The sequence below is a fragment of the Panthera uncia genome, assembly GCF_023721935.1.
Source record: "Panthera uncia isolate 11264 chromosome A1 unlocalized genomic scaffold, Puncia_PCG_1.0 HiC_scaffold_17, whole genome shotgun sequence".
Taxonomy (NCBI): domain Eukaryota; kingdom Metazoa; phylum Chordata; class Mammalia; order Carnivora; family Felidae; genus Panthera; species Panthera uncia.
Window position 1 is genome coordinate 121,459,515 of NW_026057577.1, and position 22,683 is coordinate 121,482,197.

At 39.9% G+C, this 22,683-nt stretch overlaps 1 protein-coding gene across 5 annotated transcripts in view; it reads left to right on the top strand.

Annotated features, from left to right (window-relative positions):
- DAB2 (DAB adaptor protein 2) overlaps positions 1-22,451 on the top strand; it is a 69,772-nt gene extending 47,321 nt beyond the window's left edge. For 3 of the 5 annotated variants that reach the window (XM_049648753.1, XM_049648752.1, XM_049648754.1), the window contains exons 2-15: positions 67-253; positions 1,264-1,403; positions 2,336-2,434; positions 4,119-4,250; positions 4,976-5,056; positions 5,544-5,570; positions 5,809-5,862; positions 6,272-6,334; positions 11,262-11,915; positions 12,912-13,074; positions 17,033-17,665; positions 18,220-18,329; positions 18,929-18,996; positions 20,702-22,451. In XM_049648753.1, coding sequence (XP_049504710.1) covers positions 163-253; positions 1,264-1,403; positions 2,336-2,434; positions 4,119-4,250; positions 4,976-5,056; positions 5,544-5,570; positions 5,809-5,862; positions 6,272-6,334; positions 11,262-11,915; positions 12,912-13,074; positions 17,033-17,665; positions 18,220-18,329; positions 18,929-18,991 — 2,310 coding nt within the window. In that variant the 5' untranslated portion in view covers positions 67-162 and the 3' untranslated portion in view covers positions 18,992-18,996; positions 20,702-22,451. The remainder of the gene's footprint in view (positions 1-66; positions 254-1,263; positions 1,404-2,335; positions 2,435-4,118; positions 4,251-4,975; positions 5,057-5,543; positions 5,571-5,808; positions 5,863-6,271; positions 6,335-11,261; positions 11,916-12,911; positions 13,075-17,032; positions 17,666-18,219; positions 18,330-18,928; positions 18,997-20,701) is intronic. The other 2 variants (XM_049648755.1, XM_049648756.1) reach the window with 2 other exon arrangements.
- The last annotated feature ends 232 nt before the right edge of the window (positions 22,452-22,683 follow it).

The window sequence follows — 22,683 nt, forward strand, 5'->3', positions numbered from 1 at the left end:
CCTTTTAGCACAAAGTCTGGATTTGCTGTCTTACGATCTCATTATGCCTCTAAACTCTGCCTACAGGTATCTGTAGCAGGTTATGTTCGTTTGAGACTGCGGGGATCGCCTGGTGTCACTAGCCTTCTGCTGGTGCTGGAGTTGGCTGTCTGCCTTCTTGCCATGTCTAACGAAGTAGAAACGAGCACAACTAATGGTCAGCCTGACCAACAGGCTGCACCAAAAGCACCGTCGAAGAAGGAAAAAAAGAAAGGTATGGAGCAATCCTCTTGAGGCCGCTGAGGGGAGCGCGGGTTGGCTACCTCTGAAGAAATGTGAGGCTCGGGGTAAATGAAGCAAGAGCTGGCCCTTGCCTCACTTCAACCTCCGCCTCATGTCAGGTTCTCCTCAGCAGGAATGTTGGACTTTGGCAGAGATTAGTTTGCTCCACTTCGAATAAGACCTGTGTCTGGATGGGGTGATTGCTCCAACTTGGATCTTGCTGGGGAGCGTTCATAGCAGCTTGTTTGGTTGATAAACACAACTATCAATTATTCTTTGATTATCTTTCAGGAACCTGTTCACCACTTTGCTTTACTGAAGTAGCCGTTTTTCAAAAACCAAGATCTTTATTTTAGTAGACCCTGTTCTCTTGACCTGAAGTACCACCAGAAAGTGCCAGAATCCTTAATCATTCGTAGTTTGAGAATGTGCCCTGGTTTGTTTGCCTTTTGCTAGTATACGTTAGCTATGGGAATGAGACTAAACAGTCTTTTCAAGAAAAGCAAAAGAAGTTATAAAGATGAGATAATAATCTTAATAATTTTCAAAGGAATTTACTCACAATTTTCTTCTGCTTTATTGACAGTTTCAAAATGTTAACAAATAGAGAAATGGCTTATTTTTCTTTATTTAAAAAAAAGGCATTATCCTCCTTACTTCCTTTTAAAGATATTTTTTTTAATTATGATGAAGGATATCCCCAAATCCCACCCCATATATTTCCATAAATTTCCCATAATTCAGTCCATTTTGTACCTTTAAGAGTTTATTTTTTCTCCACCCCAACACCATATACAGTATCACAGAACATGCTTTTACTCAAAGGAAGTAAGAATAAAGATAGAACATTGCATAGTTGATCAACTGTAATATGACCAGTATTTATACTACTCAGATTTGGAAATTCTGGAACATACTTGGTCATACCCTGGGGATGATATTTAAAGACATTCATAAATTTTATCCTAGATAAATTTTATCCTTTTTTCCCCCCCTCCTCAGGCTCTGAAAAGACAGATGAGTATCTTTTGGCCAGATTCAAAGGTGATGGTGTAAAATATAAGGCCAAGCTGATTGGCATTGATGATGTGCCCGATGCAAGAGGGGATAAAATGAGCCAAGATTCTATGATGAAACTAAAGGTAAAAGGGGAAAGCATGCTTTGTCTCCATCTTACGCAAATATCCAACAGAGGGAATTATATCAGAATTTGGTGTTTACCTATATCTCAATTATTTGAAAGAAAAACATTTCTAATCACATAATTGATCCTGTGGTACCTCATTTTATGAGGAAACATGACTTTGTTCACATATTTTGTCTGCTGTTCTAAAGACCTGGCTTAATCAAGTATTGCAGAACTCTAGATGCCTTTTCCTTTGGGCAAATCAAGTTTTAGGTTCTGGAAGTATTCCGATAAAATTCAGGTCTCTAGGGGCACCTGGGTGGCTCAGTCACTTAAGTGTCCGACTTCGGCTCAGGTCATAATCTCGCAGTTTGTGAGTTTGAGCCCCACATCGGGCTCTGTGCTGACAGCTCGGAGCCTGGAGCCTGCTTCAGATTCTGTGTCTCCCTCTCTCGCTGCCCCTCCCCTGCTCACACTCTGCCTCTCTCTCTCTCAAAAATAAATAAAGATTTAAACAATTTTTAAATATTCCAAAAATAAATAAAATTCAGGTCTCTATTTGGAAACTATGGCTCTTCAGTATTAGCCTTTTGGTTTTTTTAATTTTTAAATTCTAGTACTGTCACTATGTGAACCTAATAAATAATAATTGTTAAGTAAGACAAGACCTAGAAGGAACATCTTTGAAGGTCTGATTCAGTCTTGTGTTTACCAATGACTATTCTGAAGCCGAGAGAATCAGAAGGACTTATCCAAGTTCACGCAGCTAACTCACGATGTCCTGGCTCAGTGTCTTCTATTTCATTCTGCATCTATTCTGAAAGGTGCCTGATCCTTTCATAGATGGCAAACCAGGCTGAAAATAAAACTATCTTTTAAATGATTTAGTATCCAAAGCATCATAGGGTAGTTTTAACTAGATTTTTCTTGTTTTCCCACTCTCATCAGGGAATGGCGGCAGCTGGTCGGTCTCAGGGACAACACAAACAAAGGATCTGGGTCAACATTTCCCTTTCTGGGATAAAAATAATTGATGAGAAAACTGGGGTAAGAAGCCGCTTTCACTGACACCTTTCTGACCACCTGAGTCTCACAAACGATGTGACTTAACTCTCAGTTCTCTGTTTCCCTTTTCAAAATTCTGTGGGGGAAAGAAAATAATAATACATGTTACTTTTCTAGAGAAAACAGGCAGAAAATAGGGTAGGAACTGAGGGGTCAAGACACTTTATTTTGAAATTTATTCTCTGTAATAGATGTGAGCCTCCATAAACACAGATATAGCATAAACACAGATATGCTATAAATATCACTTTGGCATTTTTTAGACCTCAAGTACACAGAACTAGATTAACCCTACTTCCTGGTTTGTGAAGCTGTCATAGGTCTATGCCTGGGTCTCATTTTAATATATTGATTACCTGCAAACTTATTGGCTAACCCGAAGCTAGAATATTATCCGTAACACATCTACCTTTTCTTTCTTCTCTCTTTTCCCTTCTTCCTCACCTGCAGTTATAATCTCTCATCCTGTAGGTATAAACTTGTTCATTTACTTGTGGTTGCTGTTGTTTGACCGCACATGAAAGGTATTACTTATTTTGTTTGTTTTTCTGCCACCGTATCAAAAAACTGTCATACTACAGGTTCTCTGGGACTTTTTTCTCTGCTCAACATAACATCATGAGATGTATTTACTTAAAATGTTATTTGTAGCTCATTTGTGTTTCTGTAAATCAAGGTACTCTGTTGTATTAACGTACTATTGGGAGACCTCCAATTATCAACCATCCCTTCGTAGAGATGTCTGTTATCTATCATGCAAAATCCACTGGTCAAATACAAAGCCTTGGAACCCTGGCAGCCGCTCACTTACCCTGCTCGTCCTTGTGCACTGCTGTTTCTCTTGTCCCTCATCTCTCAAGTGTTATCTTCCCAAGCCCATCAGAGAATGGTGGCAGGTTTCCCTCAAGCATTCCCTTGCTCCCCAAACCTTCTAAGATATCCAGTGTATACTCTCCAGTGGCCTTAGGCATCTAGACAAAAACTAAGGTATGTTATGACCACCTACAGATATCCTTGAAGGGTTGAGCCCTGCTGTGTGCTTGAAAGGATCAAGACAAAGGGGAGTGGAGGGAATAGATGGGAAGGCACCACTAAACCAATAACCCCCTGCCCCAGGCAACTCGTGGATAGTGAGGTGGACATGGGAAAAACCTGATACGAGCATTTGGCAACTTGCAGAATGTTCTGGGGATGATTGTTCTAACAATACTTCAGATGATTTTCTGGCCACTCAGAGCCATTGTCGAAAGATCCCATAACGAACTTAGTTATGCTGTTCACCTAAGTTTGACTTTGAGTTGGGAAAGTCGACCCACATAGATGGTTTAGCAATGAAATGTGCCATCTTTGCTTTAGAAATTCGTGGTCTCCTAATACAGTCCTCAATCCTTTCTTGCTATGTGGCATCATATCTTTGGGATGGAGACAATCAAGTATCAATATTCTAGGAAGTGTTTTTCCCACTTCTGTTTTCTCCTCTTTGTTCCTTTTGGAGCCCTTACTAACAAGAATAAATGTAGCTCTAACCTTCAACCAGAGGCAAAAATTTCTTTCTTCAAGTGTTTTGGCTTTTTTATATACGCCCAAATATCTGATGCTTCATCGTGCTGCCATATAAATAGATTCTAGTTTGAGCAATAAAACATTTTTTATGTTTATTTTTCAGGTAATAGAGCATGAACACCCAGTAAATAAAATTTCTTTCATTGCCCGTGATGTGACAGACAACCGGGCGTTTGGTTATGTGTGTGGAGGAGAAGGCCAGCATCAGTTTTTTGCCATAAAAACAGGACAACAGGTAAGCTCCAAGCCTTGAGATACACCTGGAGGGAGACTTGTCCTCAGTTCATCACAGAGTGTCTGTCACTCAACTAGAGAGCTTGCTAGAGACAGTTAGATGTAGGAGGACTAAACAGTGACTCGGAAGATGACTATCTTTATTGGTCTTAGGAATCATTTTTCATGCTTATTTATTTATTCTGAGAGAGAGAGACAGAGAGAGGCAGAGATAGAGAGAGACAGAGACAGAGACAGAGAATCCCAAGCAGGTTCCGTGCTGCCAGTGCAGAGCCCAACGTGGGGCTCAAACCCACAAACTGTGAGATCATGACCTGAGCTGAAATCAAGAGTCTGTTGCTGAACCGACTGAGCCACCCAGGTGCCCCAGGAATCATTTTTAAATGTCATTGACACCCATATTGTGTATGGACAAGGATTGTTAGAATGGACTTTCTCCTAAGGTGAATGTTGATTTTAGAACAATAGTGAATGATTCCCAAAAATCCTGAAGCAGTTGGGAAACTATCATGATCCTTCTTGTTTTGTTTAAATACTTATTAACTCTGCCAGCCTGTATGTATCTGGCAGTGGGGATTGAGGTAGTGGTGATTCCCTCTAAACCGGGGGAGGATAGTAAGGAACTTTAAGAGAAAGGAAGAAACAGTACTAATCAGAACTGATGGGGACAAAGAGAAGAAAATAGTAAGATTAAAATACTCATAAAGATGCTTTTTCTTGCTTTAGGCTGAGCCATTAGTTGTTGATCTTAAAGACCTCTTTCAAGTTATCTATAATGTAAAGAAAAAGGAAGAAGAAAAGAAAAAGGCAAGTATTACCCACTATTGGCTCTGTTACACTTAAGACTATATTCAGGACCATGTTTGAACATTATGTAAATAAATATATGGCATGTCTGCAGAGTTGACTTCTTTGTGGCTCTTCAAAGTATAGAAAGTATAGAAATGTATTGTCTATTTTTCCAATACAGCAATTGATGGATGTTATAGTTAGATACCTGATTTTCTGTTCCTGACTTTTGTTATCTGTCCCCACAAGCTTCACATTGGTTCTAAGGACTATACAGGTCGACCAAATTTAAGTTCAGAAACTGTATTCAAATCTAGTATTGATATGAAAAGGGCAGGCCAAGAAATGTAGGGCAGAAATAATATGCAAGACTCTCTCTTGCCTTGTGCCAGTGAACCCATACGTGTGTGTGTGTGTATAACCATAGATATATATATATATATACTAATTTAACTTCCTTTAACTGTAATTACTAAGATCACTGAATTTGTGTCTTTCTTTTTAGATGGAAGAAGCCAACAAGGCAGTAGAGGTAAAACTGCGTCTTTATGTCTTATGAATTGCACATGTGATGTGTATAAGTCCTTGTTTGCTACCTGTCCAAGCATGCTCCCCCACCAGCTTATGACCATGTGTTCATGATTCCCCTAGCCATAGGAGATGTACAGTTGAATGGCCAGTGCCAAAATCATAACTGCTTAGCAAACCAATACACTAAGAAATTAAATTCTATAAGAAAAGTCACCCTTAAACATTTGCCATCTTTTCAGAATGGGAGTGAGACCCTCCTGACCCTTGATGACCAAGCTAACAAACTAAAATTGGTATGTATGTTATTTTTTATGATTCTTATTTGCCTGAACATAGGTTTACTTCCTATAGATGTTGCTTATGCCAAATCTGCATTGAATACGTATGGACGTCCTATTATGACAACTATTTCCCTAAACCATTAGTATAACATTTATGTCAAGATACAAAGTAATCTTTTTAGTAGACACATTTGAATCTAATCCAAAGACTTTTTTAAGAGTGTGGATCAGATGGATTTGTTTGGGAACATGTCTACACTTCCAGACCTAAATAGCCTAATATCAAATCTGTATTAGTTAAATAAAAATAAAATTGTGACAATGGTTTTCCTAAGTCTTAGTTTAGGAAACAATTACAACAATATACAAAGTACTATTTTTTAGTAGACACATCTGAATCTAATCCAAATACTTTTTCAAGGGTGTTGACCAGATGGATTTGTTTGGGGACATGTCTACACCTCCTGACCTAAATAGTCCAACAGTAAGTGTCTGTTTTTAAATTTGCAATGTAATGGAAATGGCATCTGTAACTCAAATTGGCAATTAACCAGAAATCTCGAGCATCTCGAAACTTGGAAGATGACTGCTGATTTTTCTGCATAATGTATAAATGGCTCCTAGAACCAATTTGCATCTTAAGTTACCATGGGAACATATCAACACTAACTCAGATATATTAATTTTGCTTGGAGATTAGATTTGAGCAATAAGATAGGCAATGCGATCCTTTCTGGTATTATTTAGGATCAGAAGAAGAGCTGAAAAGTAATTCTTGGCAAAAGTCTACCTGAAGGAAGTATTTGCTAGATGATTAATTATAAAGCCACTTGGCTTCTTCAATATTTTTCTATTCTTTCTATTGTGATTTAGCGGCATAAGCTTGGTGTGAAGTAAGTCTTAAAACAAATAAGATGTTCAGTTACGTTTAACCAAGGCCTGTTTTTGTTTAAAAACATTGTTCATTCTGTGCAGGACGCTATAGTGTATCAAGCCTTCTTAATATCGCCCTATCCGTGACAACTACACGAGAATGGAGCACTATTTTCCTTTAGAGATAAGGAAAGGGTGATGCAGGAAAAACTCACTTGCCCAAGAAAGAGGTCCAGATTCAAGGCCTAAACACCAACCTCACATCTTCCAAAACAGTCCTCAAGTTAAACTACCCATGAAATTTTGGATCACTTCTTACAACTATTATTTTGTTTTGACAGTTTCTTGAGTACCTGAGATTTGCAGGGCACAGAAATGAGTGAGATGTACAATGTCAATGAGATCATGGAGTTTACTGTCAAGTGGGGAGCCCAACATTAAAACTAATCACAAAGCCTATTAGTTGATGTTAATCAGAGGGTATTTATCTAGTTTAGAGGTTCATATAATGCCTCAGAGTAAATGAGTTTCTGGACTTGAATGTAAAAGATGACGAGGCAGTAACCAGACAAAAAGAACATCGGTCTAGAATAATGAGAAGAATGTCTGTCTAGGAGTCTGTTACATCAGGGAATTACCAAGCAAGTCTACATGACCAAAAAGGTCATAGGAATTAAAGCAGCAGCAGATCAAGGACTGGGTAAGTCTCACTTGCCAGAATATCTCCGGGAATGCCAGCCCCGAACTTTCACATAAAATGTCCAGACCCACTGAGATGAAAGCAGCTGGGGCTGCATGGTCTCTCTTCTGTCCCCAACCCTGTGACATTCACAGTGCAAACCAGCATTTTTTTTTTTTAATTTTTTTTTTTTTAACGTTTATTTACTTTTGAGACAGAGAGAGACAGAGCATGAACAGGGGAGGGTCAGAGAGAGAGAGGGAGACACAGAATCCGAAACAGGCTCCAGGCTCTGAGCTGTCAGCACAGAGCCCGACGCGGAGCTCGAACTCACGAACTGTGAGATCATGACCTGAGCCGAAGTTGGAGGCTCAACCGACTGAGCCACCCAGGCGCCCCAAACCAGCATTTTAATGAAGACGTACAAAGCCTCCAATAGAGAAGAATCCTGTTTAATGTTCTTTTCAGCAGTGAGTTCTAATTCACTTGTCTGTGGAGACTTTACTCTTCACAAACTTTTTGAAATACAAGATTAGATGATCCTGAAATGTCCATCATAGCTCTGAGGTCCTTTTGATTCCTACACAACTTTGCCCCCTCCTCTATTGTAGCCCCTTCCCAAAGTAAATTGATATCTGAATGATCTACTTTCCAAGTGTAACGGACATTCAAACAAGTACATTGACAGAGATCTAAGCACTCAGGCTATGAAGTAGAATTCCAGTGGGATAGGCAAGGAAGCAATGACTATTTAATCTGCTTCAGTAGACTTCTAGAAAGTTCTGAAAAAGGAAATGAAAAACAACATGATTAATCCTGAGTTTTATTTATATTATACTTAATGCCTTCAAAGAGTTTTTGGTTTAAAGAAATAACATGGAAGATTTAGATAAACTAACAATAAATTAAAGTGATAAATATCATGAAAGCAGATGATATCTGATTAAGAAAGAGAATGCTAACAGAACTAATTATGTGCCGATTGGATTTTGCCAACATGGTCTTACATATTGACTCCATATTCCTAGGTCACAAAATAGATTTATCTCTATTTGATAAAACCAGAATGTTTAAAAATGTTCATAATCTTACAACAGTTTCTCTGGAAGAGATGAAGAGAAGAAATCTAAATTACTTGGACTTTATTAGTGGTTCCCTGACCCATTTGCTCCACCCCCAACATTTTATACAGGATAGTTTTATGCATTGCAAATGAGACTCATGTTGCAAACTAAGTGGGATCCCTTAGAACATATTTTTATTGGCAATTAACTGAACGATATTCTTCCATACTGTCACTTAAAAGAAAAAGAAGAAAAAACAAAATGACATGCTCTCAAACTTTAAAAATAACCATTCAAAACCGTTATTATGAGAAGAGCATAAGGTAGGACCCACCCTGAAGGAGGTTAAGTTTGGTAGAGGGATGGAATCGGCACAAAGCACAGTGTCTTGCATACATAAGATGCCATGGGTGGGCACAGGTGATGATGAAATAGATCAATGAAAAAAGGTTTTGTAAAGAATCTGAACTTGAATTGGGTCTTTGAAGTGTGTAGGAAAATAGAGAGTAGTTAAGCTAAAAGTAAACTGGGTCCTATTGTAGGTCATTTTGAAAGGCTAGCTAATGAAGTTATTTTAACATAGGGGATAGAAAGAAGCCACTGAAAGCTTTGGGCAGAGAAGTCCAGGATTAGGCAGACTGGAATGGTTGGGAGAGATTAGCTACTTGGAGAAAGCTAGGCTGTGGAACTCAGTATAGAAGACGTTGCCTTTGTACAGAGACCTTTTTGATTTCCTGCGTTCTCCTCTTACTGAAGCCCCATAAGAGCAGGGATTGATTGCATTTCACGTTCATGTTACCAGTGCTTGTTTCTCAGGTGCTCAGATGATGACCCAGTGGTTGCAATGTTGACAATGCAACAAAGAACTAATGAGGTTCTGACCTAGGAGGTGGATGAGGAGTCTTACATCATTCCACTGTGGCCTATGAACTAGACTCTTAATCCTGGGTTAACAACAAACCCAACCTGAGGAGAGCCTTATACATTTTACTTATAGGGTGACTATTCAGAAGTCTAACATTGTGGCTCCTGTTTGGTGTCCTAAGAACTTCTTCAGAAGTATTTGACAAGGAGAACCCTACCAGCTGTGAACACCCAACTGTTCTAACCCAGAGGTGGCTCATCATAAATGAATAAATATTGAAATCACAAACTTTTGCAATATGTTTTGTCCTCTCTTGATTGTTACGGATCCCTACATTAAGAGATCTTCCAATCCATTTCTTTGATTTAAAAATTTTTTTTTTAATTACAAGCTCTTTCTTCTGAAAAATTCTTATGGTTATGGAGAAAAACTGGCTTTGAAAAATAGTGTTTTTATACCTAACAGTAAAGGAAGCCAAAAAATAGATTACCAATTAGGTCTGACTGAGGACCTAGACTTTCTAAAAATATGTTCTTTTAAAGCCAGGAAGGCCTATTTTTATTTACTAATTTGAGAATTTCATATTCCCTTTAAGTTGTTTTTGTCCCAGTGATCAAAAATATCCAGCATCAGGGTGATGCTGGACCTCTAACTTCCATCTCAGCTAGACATTGTTTATTGTTTATATTCTTCCGCAGCTAGCATAGATGAGTAGTTAATGGATCAAAGTTGGTCAGAAGAAGGTGTATCAGTTTGACAGTCCTATCCCAGGGTGAACCTTAATTAGTTATGTCACTGACCTGAATAAATACATGTCAGATTTTTCAAACTCACTGATTTTATGTTAAAAAGCATATCTTATCTAACAGTTGGGAACACGAGTAATTAATATACCAGAAAAACGATAGAGAGGGAATATAATTTGTAGAGTTAGGTATTTGGTATGTTTTTCAAATTAACTATAAGCCCAAATTCCATCCTATACATGAAGTAAAGATTAGATTGTACATAAATTAAAGATTAGTTGAATTTATTCACCAAATAGATGAGATTACTGTCACAACCTGGGCAACTCTAGGCTGTATTATAAAAAAAAATGCACAAATGCGAGAGGTTAATGTGATATGTTGTTATATATCAGTAGTTGAGTAACACTTTCTTCTTTCTAGAAGGACACAGACAAAAGGATGTGTCCAGAGATTAGGATGATGAGAATGAGAGATCCAGCTTGACTAGCACCTTCAAAAGGATCCTTACATATTTAAAGAGGCATACCTGCCATACTGTGTGATGTGATGGGAAAATCTGTTTTTGCCCCCTAGAGGAAAGACCAATTATAGGGAAATATATTTGACCTTAAATTTTATTACAACTGAAACTATAAAATATTAGGCAATGAATTTGGTCATTTAGAGAGACACTGTTACATGACTCTAAGGGTAGACACATGGGACAGGATGGGACCGTGCATCAGGTGGGGAAGCAGAGTTAGGTGTCAGAGGTCTTATCTTACTTTCAAGCTCAATGTACTCAGATAATTGCTTAGAGTGACTTGCAATCAGTTCCCTTTAAGACTTGCAAAGGCAGGAATTGGAACAATGCTGATCATGAACTCAGCCAGTCTGTAAGGGTAAGAGACACATGACTAGAGCAAACAACAATATAATTTCACTTAATGAAGGGCCAGCAAAATTGAGACCTAAATAAAAAGTCAAGGGGCAGGGAGGGCCAGGGAGGACCTTTTCACCACTAGTAAAGAATGCACTCAGGGAGGTGATGGGAGGAGAAAATGGTCAATCTGTCTGTCAAGACAAAACTTTAATGGGAGTTTTGATAGTCCTGATCATCTTAGGTAGCTTTCTCATTTGAAGTCACGACATGGACTAACACTTTCTTTTCTCTTTTTTTTTTTTCTTCCCAAATGTGATAGGAAAGCAAAGATATCCTGTTAGTGGATCTAAACTCTGAAATCGACACCAATCAGAATTCTTTAAGAGAAAATCCATTCTTAACAAATGGCATTACCTCCTGCTCTCTTCCTCGACCAAAGCCTCAGGCAGCTTTCTTGCCTGAAAATGCCTTTTCTGCCAATCTCAACTTCTTTCCCACCCCTAATCCTGATCCTTTCCGTGACGATCCTTTTGCACAGCCAGACCAATCGACACCCTCTTCGTTCGATTCTCTCAAATCTTCAGATCAGAAGAAAGAGAATTTGAGTAGTTTGTCTCCTCCACTGAGTAACGGGCCCCTGAATGGGGATGTTGATTACTTTGGTCAGCAGTTTGACCAAATCTCTAACCGGACTGGCAAACAGGAAGCTCAGGCAGGCCCGTGGCCCTTTTCAAGTACGCAAACACAGCCAGCAGTGAGAACTCAAAATGGGGTATCTGAAAGAGAACAGAACGGCTTCCATGTCAAATCCTCCCCGAACCCTTTTGTGGGAAGCCCTCCCAAAGGACTGTCCGTACCGAATGGCGTAAAGCAGGACTTGGAAAGCTCTGTCCAGTCCTCACCACATGACTCCATAGCCATTATCCCACCTCCACAAAGTACCAAACCAGGACGAGGCAGAAGGACTGCTAAGGTGAATTGTCTTCTCCACATATCCATTGGCAGAATGCATGTTCGGTACCAAAGGGTGGTGTGATGCAATCTCTCTTTCCTGCTGCTATTGTAGTTTCCTGTGTGGCTGTAAAATAGACGGTGGGATAAGGCACATCTTTCTCCAGGAATACCTTCCTCCAGTCGCCACCCTTTCTGAGCTCGCTCACCAGTGTTTTCACGCCCTGCTTGCTGTTTGCATGTCTTGTCACTTATTATTAACTAAACACAAGTTTTTCCATTTTTAATGCTGCTATGCTTCTGTACCTCTGGTAAGTTTGATCGTCACGTTCTGGAAGGGGAGGGCAAGGGTTCTTGTGATTCCTTGTGTACCTTACCCACACTAACACCCCCCCCCACCCCTCATGTTGCATTAATATCCAAGGTGGTGGTGGAAAATTCTGGAGTTTGCCTCCTCTATTCAATGCTGACTGAATAATCCATTGTTTTAAGAGAGATTTATATATTTACTATGATCACTTCATTCAAAAGCAATTTAAAATGTGGTTTCTGTAAGGATCTTTTTAAAAATCTCACTAGAATGTGCAGGCTGGCCTCATAGTTGGACTGCAGTATCATCTTTATGCAGACTTATTTAAATCCAGTAGAATAATCAAAAAATGTGGGTTACTTATTTATTTATAGTTGTCCTTTCCTTCCCAGCTTTAAACTTTTAGCTGACAAGGAGACCAGACAGATACGAATGTGTAAATGAGTAAAATAGATTTCACCTTGACAGTCCTCTTTACATCAGTTACCAAGACCCAATATTCTGTCCACTGCAGGGCTGTGTGTGTTTTTTGGGGGGGGGGGCGGGGGGGGGGGGGGGGGGAAGGGTTGGCTTTTTGTAGTTTATCAGTAAGAGGAAAAGCTTTTCTTTGTGTGGTTCCCAAATTTGAGGTAACAGAATAAGAGACGGAATAAAGCTGCCTTTCAACTGTTACTGAGTAACTCTCGTATCTCCCTCTCGCCCTATTAGTCTCCAGCAAAAGACTTGCTTGCATCAGACATCTTTACCCCTCCTGTCTCCGAACCTCCCGGCCAGACATCACCTACAGGACAGTCTGCAACCCTACAGACCAACCCTCTGGATCTCTTCAAAACAAATGCTTCTACCCCAGTGGGACCCCTTGCAGGTCTAGGTAGGTGCCAAAGATCGAGTTAGATTTGCTGTTGCTTTCACTCATAAGATTATAAGGCAAAGGAGGAAGATACTTCAGATCCATTGAGGTGCCAGGGACATAAGAGCTGAGCATCCTGGGGAGAATTTCTCCCACTTTTACTTCTGTACACCCCGCCCTCATTTGGTACTCTTGACTTGTAACTGAAGTTTGGCTCCTGGAGTTGGCATGTGAGAAGAAATCCATGATCCATATCGCACTTACCTGAGCCAAGTGGCAATGGATTACAGAAGACAACTGTAAGGGATTCTGGGGCTCAGACCAGCTTCATTGGAGAAACGGGGTGGAGTTGGGAGAGTCTTATCTGTGATCTGCATTGGAAAAACTGGTGATTAGTTTACTAGATCAAAGCCCTATCTCCTATTAAGTTGATACGCTTCTTGGATAGGATATCGTATCCTATCCTTCCCCTGAGAGGGATAGAAGTTAAGTCCAATGCAAGTGTAAGTCATAGAATGAAAGTCTTAGGTTCTCAGCCCAGCTCTGTTCTGGACATACAGTGTGTATGAGACAGGCATATATTCTGAGCAGTCTCTGAATACTTCAGCCTTAGCTGTTCCTTGTCCATATTTTGGCCCACTGAGTGTCTTAGTAGAGTTGGAAGACAAGTGCCAGAAACCTGAAGTTGAGGAGAACACAGAGATAAAGGAAGAGATGGGATGTTATCAGATACCCAGGATGTGCTGGGGCTCGTTCATAAATGTGTCTTCAGCTCACGTGAGCCACTGAGCCACTCTGAAGCAAGACACTGGGGAAGGCCACTTGGCTGAGGACTGGCGCTGCTGTTCTTTGCCCACAGCCTCCAGTTCTTTTCTGCCTCCGTGGTGCAGTCTTCAGAAACCCTGACAATAGTCCTTGCTGTCCTGCTGGGAATTCTCTTTGATTTTCTGCTTCTTGGCACCTCCATAAGCTCCAAACAGACTCTCTGTCTTGGGAGGGGTTTGGGGAACTATGGATGAAGAGGGACTCTCTTCCCCATTTTGTAATATTTGACCAGGGCTCTTGGTTTTCTCTGCCTCCTACAGAGTCAGTTATCAGGACCCTTTGTTTATTTGTTTGTTTGTTTGCTTGTTTCCCCTGCTGCTTTCCTGCAAAGGAAAATATGTCCATTTTGTCATATTAAATCTGTTTAATCATATCTGGAGTATGGTGACAAGACTGGGGTGTTACCCAACTGCTGAGTGGCTGAAATCAATGTGAGTGTGAGAAACCAACTTATTTCAGGTCTCTGATTGCATTTACACCATCAAGACTCTCTCTAAAAACTTCATGTGTCTTGGGGGCTTCCCCTTTTTTGCGTCGCTCCTTTCCCTGTCCCCCAAGTGGAGCTGGAAGGTGCTTTTCCTTGTAGAAACGTTGAGAGCTTGCGTGCACTGCCTGCGACTAGATCACATCACAGAGCTCTGCAGTCTAATATCAGTGCCCTGAAGAATTTTTACAGCCAATATTTAACAAGTCAGCTCAAAAATACAGCTGGACCCTATAACTGTTAATTTATTCAGACGAAGTGAAGCTTTTTGGCTAGGTGCCCCTGTTGAGGCCTTGGGGTATACAACTGCAGAATACTGATGACTCTTCCAAGTTTGGACATGGGACTCAAACTGAGCTCTACAGTATAGCCCCTGTCCACTAGCAGGGATCCTCAGCCAAACCATGGAAGGTTGTAGGTCTGGCTTCCGCTAGACCCAGCTGGGGGACTGTCTCTTCTGGAGAACTGGGGGTGGGGAGAGGGTAATGTAGAAAGCTGAGCCTTCAGATTTGGCTAGCTACCCTGTGTTTTAATCTAGCACCAGAAGGTAATAAAATTAACTTCTTACACTCACACTCTCTTTTTCCTTACCTCTTGCCTCTACTTTCTCCAGCAGAGCCTTGAGTGTCTTGGAAACACGGTGCATGGGATCTCCTAGATGGGAATGAAGGCTGACATTTGCATATACTGGGAAAGCCTTTAATTCCTGGCAAATACAATATTAGTCTCTTTAACCACCACCACTCCCACTAACAGCATCTATGACTAAAGCCATACATTTTACTAAAGGCAAAAGTCATCCAGACATGAAGATGATAAAATTCTACCCACTTTGCACATTCAGTTGACGTAAATTATTAATGAGCGACTCTGGCTTTGGTTAATAAAATTTAAATAAATTTGCCTTAAAATGCTAGCCATAACTTCACTCAAACCCAACCCACTTTTAGAACCCCATATTATGGAATGCAAAAGGACTTTTCCCTTGATTAGTTGTGAAAAAAAATACATATGTTCTTTAGTGTACATGAAGTCTGATTTCTGTAGCCACAAAATGAGTATTTGAATTAATTTCCACTAAAAAAAGTAGTCCTGTCCCTCGATGCCAAGGAGGCAGAACAGGAAAATAGGGTGATGGATTTGGAGCTGGTATTCCTGGGTTACCAGGATATTGTTACAGACTGTGAGCTTCCCAATTTTAATAATGAATATTCTTGTACCCAGTTCCCTAACCTCAAAAAATAAGCATGTTAATTTAGCTAGATGGCCTTTTCTGAAACCTACCACTGTCCATGAGCACATCACACAACGTCATGGCCAGATGACTAGCACTCATGATGATACAGTTGAGTCAAATAACGTTAATCTCCAATACTAAGAAAATTCAAGATAGAATATCTTGCTTGCTACATCAGCCCCTGAACATCATTTTTAAAATATTTCTCACTCTGGAAACAAAAACATTCCTAACCCAAGTTAGGAGTTTGGAGGCCCTTTCTTAGTTTAGTCAGAAAATTTTCATAACTAAAGAACACTCTACTCCAAAGCTCAAAGCAAGTAGATTTTGAGAGCAGTGCATCATTCGTAGAATGGTATGAGGCTGAATTTAGATTTTTTGTTTGTGGTGGCAGTTTGTTTCTCAAGTAGAGGGAGAAGATATTGGAGAGACCTGTATTTTAACAATTTCACCAGTTCTTAATCCGCATGGCAAAGACACTAGAGAAGGAGTCATTACCCCCCACAAAGATTAGATGCCTGGACACAGGCAATTAGTTACCTCAGAAGGTATAGTTTTTTTGTCTTGGGGCGGGGGGATATTTTTGTTTGTTTTTGTTTTGTTTTGTTTTGTTTTGCTTCGCTTCATGTTGTCTTCTCTCCCTCCCTCATTCTTTGAAGTATTCTGTTCTGACTTCTGGCAAGGTTTAGTGAGTGACACATGGCAGGAAGCACTTTTATTTGAAACAGCTCTCCCAGGATAACCAGCCTTTCCTCCACATTTATATATATAAAAGTCTTAAACTATCTTGGCATCAGCCAGATTTTATCATCCTTTTATATGGCTATGTCAACCTTGGCAGCATTTAAAAGCAAGGAAACTGAAATGGTTTCTTCAGGATGCAAGCATGTTGAGGCCTAATATACATGCATGATAGCTGGTTTCCATAAGACTCCAGACGTGAGCCAACTGCCAAATGAAAAGATCAAGTCAATGACTCAGAGTACCCAATGGATTATCTTAATTAACTAGTTCATAATCAGCATGGTTTGTTTATATAAATGTATTCACTCAACAAATACATTCATGCTATTGACAGGCTGTGTCCTAGCTGTTTGAAATGTATCAGTATGATAAGCACTCATTTTTTCATGACTAGGTCCTTATGGATTGTATTCCTCTTATAATGAGAAAAGTTTAAAAAGCTGTGGTAGAAAGAAAGGGCTTCAAAATGCAACCAACATTTGAATGCCAGCTGTCTTGCATTAGCTACTTAATCTTTAGAGTAATCTAATCTCTTGGGGCCTTTATTTCCATGTCAGCTTTAAGGCTTAAGGAAGGTGTTTACCATGTAGATGCCCTGTAAATGCCCCCCCAGAGAGTTGTGCTTTCTGAAACTCAAGAATTGTCTTCAAGCTTGTGTCCTAATAAGTCCTTTCTCTTGCTTTCTTCAGGTGGTATACCAGTTAGTCCCCCTCAGGCAGGACCATGGAACCCAACATCTTTAGTCTTCAATCAGTCCACGTCAGTGGTCCCGGGAGCCATGATGAGTGGTCAGCCTTCAGGATTCAGTCAGCCAGTTGTTTTTACCACAAGCCCAGGTGTTCCAAGTTGGAATCAGCCGTCATCCTTTGCAGCTTCAACTTCCCCTCCAGGCCCTGTTGTTTGGGGCCCGTCAGCCTCTGTGGCACCCAATACTTGGTCATCAACAAGCTCTTTGGGGAACCCTTTCCAGAGCAATATTTTTCCAACTTCTGCTATGTCTTCCCAGCCCCCTCCTATGCTCTCCTCTCTCCTGGTCACTCCTCCTCAACCACCTCCCAGAACTGGCCCTCCAAAGGACATCTCCAGTGATGCCTTCACTGCCTTGGACCCACTTGGGGATAAAGAAGTGAAAGAGGTGAAAGAAATGTTCAAGGACTTTCAACTTCGGCAGCCACCTGCTGTGCCTGCAAGGAAGGGAGAGCAGACTTCCTCTGGGACTTCAAGTGCCTTCTCCAGTTATTTCAACAGCAAAGTTGGCATTCCTCAGGAGAATGCAGACCATGATGACTTTGATGCTAATCAACTGTTGAAAAAGATCAATGGTAAGCTACCCACTGCTCTGCCTACTGTACCAACAAGTATTTCCACTGTCATATGGGTCCGCAGAGTCCCTTAGAAGAAACTTCCTCCACCCACCAAGAGCCTTAGGCTCGCTTTCTTTGGTAATCAGTGGTTATGGAGACAACTTGACCAGTTAGTTACTTATGGAACGAACTGTTTACCTTGGCTCTTTCTAAGGGCTAGCCCAATGCTGCCCTCTTGTGACAATCCCTAAAAGGGCTGCCAAGAACTATTGAAATTCAGTGGGTTGTGGTACCTGGAAGGCTGTAAAACAGAGCCTCAGCCATACTACACGGCCTTAAGTGAGGGAATTCTGAATCTCTTCCACTTCAGGTAAATACGCACAGCCTCCCCTTGTGATGAATTTGCCTGTAATAATCACTGGGAGTCCTAGTATTTGGTGGTGATTTTTGTGTCATGATGTAAATTTCAAAAGTATGGAACTTTAATTTCTGAGATAAGCCTGACTGGGGGACTTTTGCCTATATTTGGGGAGAGATTTTCTACTGACTACTTGGCATTTTTTCCCTTCTAGAACCACCAAAGCCAGTTCCCAGACAGGGTTCCCTGCCAGTTACCAAATCTGCTGACAATGCATTTGAGAACCCTTTCTCTAAAGATTCTTTCAGTTCATCACAAGCCTCTGTAAGTATCTACTAGAAGCTGTTGCTCCAAAGTACGTGCCACCTAGAGCTACTGTGTTGTGAATTAACCTTGTTTGAATGATAACTCTTTGATGGTAAAGGATATTTAAATAAGCTTTGCCATTGAGAACCATCACAGTGAAAACATCGACTCAAACTGGGGAGAGATTATGTTTCCAGGGGCTACTATCCTGAGCTTGAGAAATGAGTATCATATAGAAAATGTCTTTTGTATCTCACTTAGCCTGGCTCATAAAAGCACTGTGGGAGAAAATTGAGCAAAATAATACTATCTTTAAAAATCTTTCAAAGATTTAAGTTCCTGATTTCCCACCCACAATTTTTATCTCATAACAACAGTACCTCTCATTTGGGAGAGGCAGACATAATTCATCTCAACTTTAACATCGGTATAAATAATAAATATGCGTCACCAGTTACAATCAGGCAAACACAAATCATTGTAGACCAATATGATATCTCATTTTTCTGGGACGCAAGTGATTTTTAAAGGAATTTGAGAAATCTTAATTGCAGGGTTTTTTTTTTCCTTCATAACTGTAATTAAACCCTATTGACTGAATGGTTTTATCTTCATAGATGGCTTCTCAACCCACATCTCCTGATGTATATAGGGATCCTTTTGGAAATCCTTTTGCCTAACTTCTGTAAGTAGAAGATTTTATTAAGCTTAAGTTTGGTAAGAAAGCATGGCACAGGGGATGAGGGTGAAATTTTAATTTTAGAATTGGTACCAGCTTAAATCTCTGTAACTTAGAAGGAATAGACATGTAAATCTGTGCTTAACTAATTCAATAATGAATAAGCTGGGCACTTAAGAAAAGAATTCTTACACACATTAAAAAACAATAAGGGAGCGCCTGGGTGACTCAGTCGGTTGAGCGTCCAACTTCAGCTCAGGTCATGATCTCACAGTCCATGAGTTCGATCCCTGTGTCGGGCTCTGTGCTGACAGCTCTGTGCCCAGAGCCTGCTTCGGATTCTGCATATAACACATTAATACCTTTCTAGTTGTTTTTTGTTTGGTTTGGTTTTGGTTTTTTTAACCTTCATACTGAAGTGATTGCAAAGGCATTACTTTATTTCCTATAGAAAGTTCGAAATCTGAAGGACCTTTTAAGCTACGGAACAGGTCAGCTAAACAGATGCTGATCACATTTTCTGCCTTCCAAATCAATTTATTACTTTGCGAGAGGTCTCAAAGTTAGTCCAAAATAGTCTGGGGGTATCAAGTTCAAAGGTGGTGACAGCTGCCTGTATCTCCTTCAAAAGCAGCATGGGCGCAGATGAGTCTGCTGGTTGATTGTTCTCACTAGCGGACGTCATCGTAGGTAAGTTACTAGGTGTAACTACCTTAACTGCCTTGCTGGCTCAGCATGACCCTTTCTTTATCAACAAGGAATGGAAGCAACTTTGTCTCATCTTAGAAGATCGAAGTTAGTGGAGGAAAGAAGGCTTGTCTGCATTTTCGAGGAGGGAGGGCATAGCTGGTAGGGGATAAATAAAAAGAAAGAAAGAAAGAAAGAAAGAAAGAAAGAAAGAAAGAAAGAAACCCAAACCCATTTTTTCTAGTCTTGCCCCATCCAGGTGGGACTCCTCAATTCTGTCTTGACCCATCTAGAATTTAATTATTTTAAGTAGATAAATATCTTAAATCTGACACAGACAGTAAGATTGGCTTTATTTGCAATTTGGATTGTTGCCCCTCACTCACCTTCTATAATTACAGTGTTTCTTAAAGTGCTTTTCTATAAAATCTGCTTCAGAGAACGGGCTGAGATTATTGAAAAGGCAAGTTCTTGGGCCCCACTGCAGCCCAAGGAGTCTGGTGCTAAGGAAAGGTCCATTTTAACAAGCAGCCTGGTGATTTCTAATGCCGATAGAGCAGTGCAAGATACTGAAGGGCTAGAAGTCTTAACAGAAGCTCATTCTCACCCTCCTCTCCATGGGAGGCAAACCTGGACAAACAGAAAGGAATAAACTGTATCTGGAGTCTAGGAGGATCGTTTGCACTAAACTGAATTGACTAGAGGTCTCCCTGAAGGCCCTTTCTTCCTTAGGTCATGAAAGAAGGATTATTTTGGTCAACTTGCTAAACTTACAGATTGGGTTTTGGGGTGGGTGAGCAGTTATGGGAGAAAAAAGTTAATATTAGTGAACACTTGCATTAATCACTTTATTACAGGTTCCACACTTATTATCTTATTTAAGCCTCTCACATCAGCCCTAGGAGATCCTATTACTGATGTTTTATTTTTTTATTTTTTTTCTATTACTGATGTTTTAAATGATGACTTCATATTTAATACATTGATATTAACCACAGGTTTTTTCTTCTCTACACTTCTCTAGGAACTTGATATGCTGACTATCCAGAGGAACAAAAAGGTTGGCCTTAGTCAAGGACAAAGCTAATATCCAGATGCCTTGACCTCTGTTCTTGTTCCAGCTTTGACATATTCGCTGTTGCCTTATTTCTTGTTGCCTCTTCCACTTGTAAAATGTCTTTCACTTTCTGTTTAGATTAAAGCTAAACTAAATCTATGGCTTTAAATAAATTAAGACTTTAAATTCTCTAGCTTAATGTAAATGAAGTAGTTTCCCTATTTGAACAGTTGCCTAGTGTGTTTCTAGAACTTTCTAGAACACTCTACCATGGGCCCTCTGGTTGGGAGATGCAGCCATCACAGCTCCTCAAATGACACTGTTTTGAATACATTTTAAAATCCTTACTGTTCCAAGTTGTTTGGGGGTTCTATTTTACTGCAAAGAACCTAAAGGTTATAGCATAACAAGGCACCTTCTTAAGTCTTGCTTCATATCAACATTTAGAGAGAATTTTTAAAGTAAATCTGAAGCAAGTCCAACTTCTAGACACTTGGGAATCTGACACATTTAAGAACCTTTTTAAAAACATAGTTTCTCTTTCTGAAGATTATTTTCTCTCAAGGGTAAGACTGCTCTTGTTTTCCAATCTCTTGCTAGATACTGCAAATGAGGGAAAAGCATTATTTGTCTCTCCTTTCCTCTTCCCTGTGATTCTTTTTTCAGTCAGTTTTGCTCCTAGGTTCATATGGCATTACTTCCCTTTCACAAGCAACAGAGTTTTATGGGGTAAAAATACCTAATGATTCATGGATCTGAAATGTCTCTGCCTTCTCAGTAATTGCTAAGCCCAGTAACTGGAACTGCAAATGGACACAACCTTTATCCTTTCTATGGAATAGGAGGCCATCCTCTTGAGCTGAAGTTCCAGAAGAGCAGTTAATGTTGAAGAAAAACTGAACTCAACTCAGCAATGAAGGACTGTATTCTGAAGAGTAACACATCACAAAGTTCAATGTGATTGTGCCAAACATGTTAGGTGCTTATTTGGGGTCATGCTAGACCTTTATCAAGTAACTGGAAAACTTTCTTGAAGCCACAGTCTCATAGTTAGTAGGAAGATAAATGGTGGGGAAGGGGGAGAGAAGCTGTAAAACAAGTATTTGGTGTTATCATTGAAAATCTAATGTCTGCAGTATTTTTCTCCTCATAACCTTGGAAACTCTCCCAGTTCATTTCCAGTCATATTGTTAGCCAAGTTCTGAAGGATTTGTTCTTGCCAAAATGAGTTTCACTTTGTTATGTTCATGTTGGTTTTTTAAATGTTGTCTCTTGACCCCTAATGCTCAGGTTCTTGTGGGCGTTAATCAACCATACAATGTTACCTTTGAGTAGAAGAGGAGGATGACTGCTCAGGATCTAAACAAATGGTGGCCTCATGGACCTTTATTGATCAGCCCCAAGTAGTCCAAGCTAAAGTCCTGTGGTTTTATTTTTAATGGTAATAGCTGATTATGTATGGCATAATTTTCCATCTGGCTCCCTACTCAGTCGTTATAAACACAGACCTGAAATAGTATTTTATGTGTCCAAATACCTGAATGTGCTAAACTGGAGGCAATTATTTCTAGGTAGTTGAATTTTTGAAAGTAGAAAAATTTTGAAAGTGATGATCAGCCACACAACTGTTTTGTACATACTTATTTTCTTGTGCACTTTTTTCTGTATGCAAATAAAGCTATAAATTTACTCCTTTCAATAAACTGGAATGGCAGAATCTCATGTGTTACCATCAGTTTATTCTTCTATTTGACCCCTGCTTTGAGTTGATGTATTAGAGTCAAGGTATAAAATATATTGGTCTATAGTGAGCAAATGTTAGTATATTCTGGATTGTCAGGTGAAGAGAAAGTGGAAATCTGTGAAACAAGAGCATGAGTAAATTATTGTCTGCTAGCTTTCAATGCCTTATTCTCCTCTTTTAGGCCTACACATATTCTTTTCCTGGG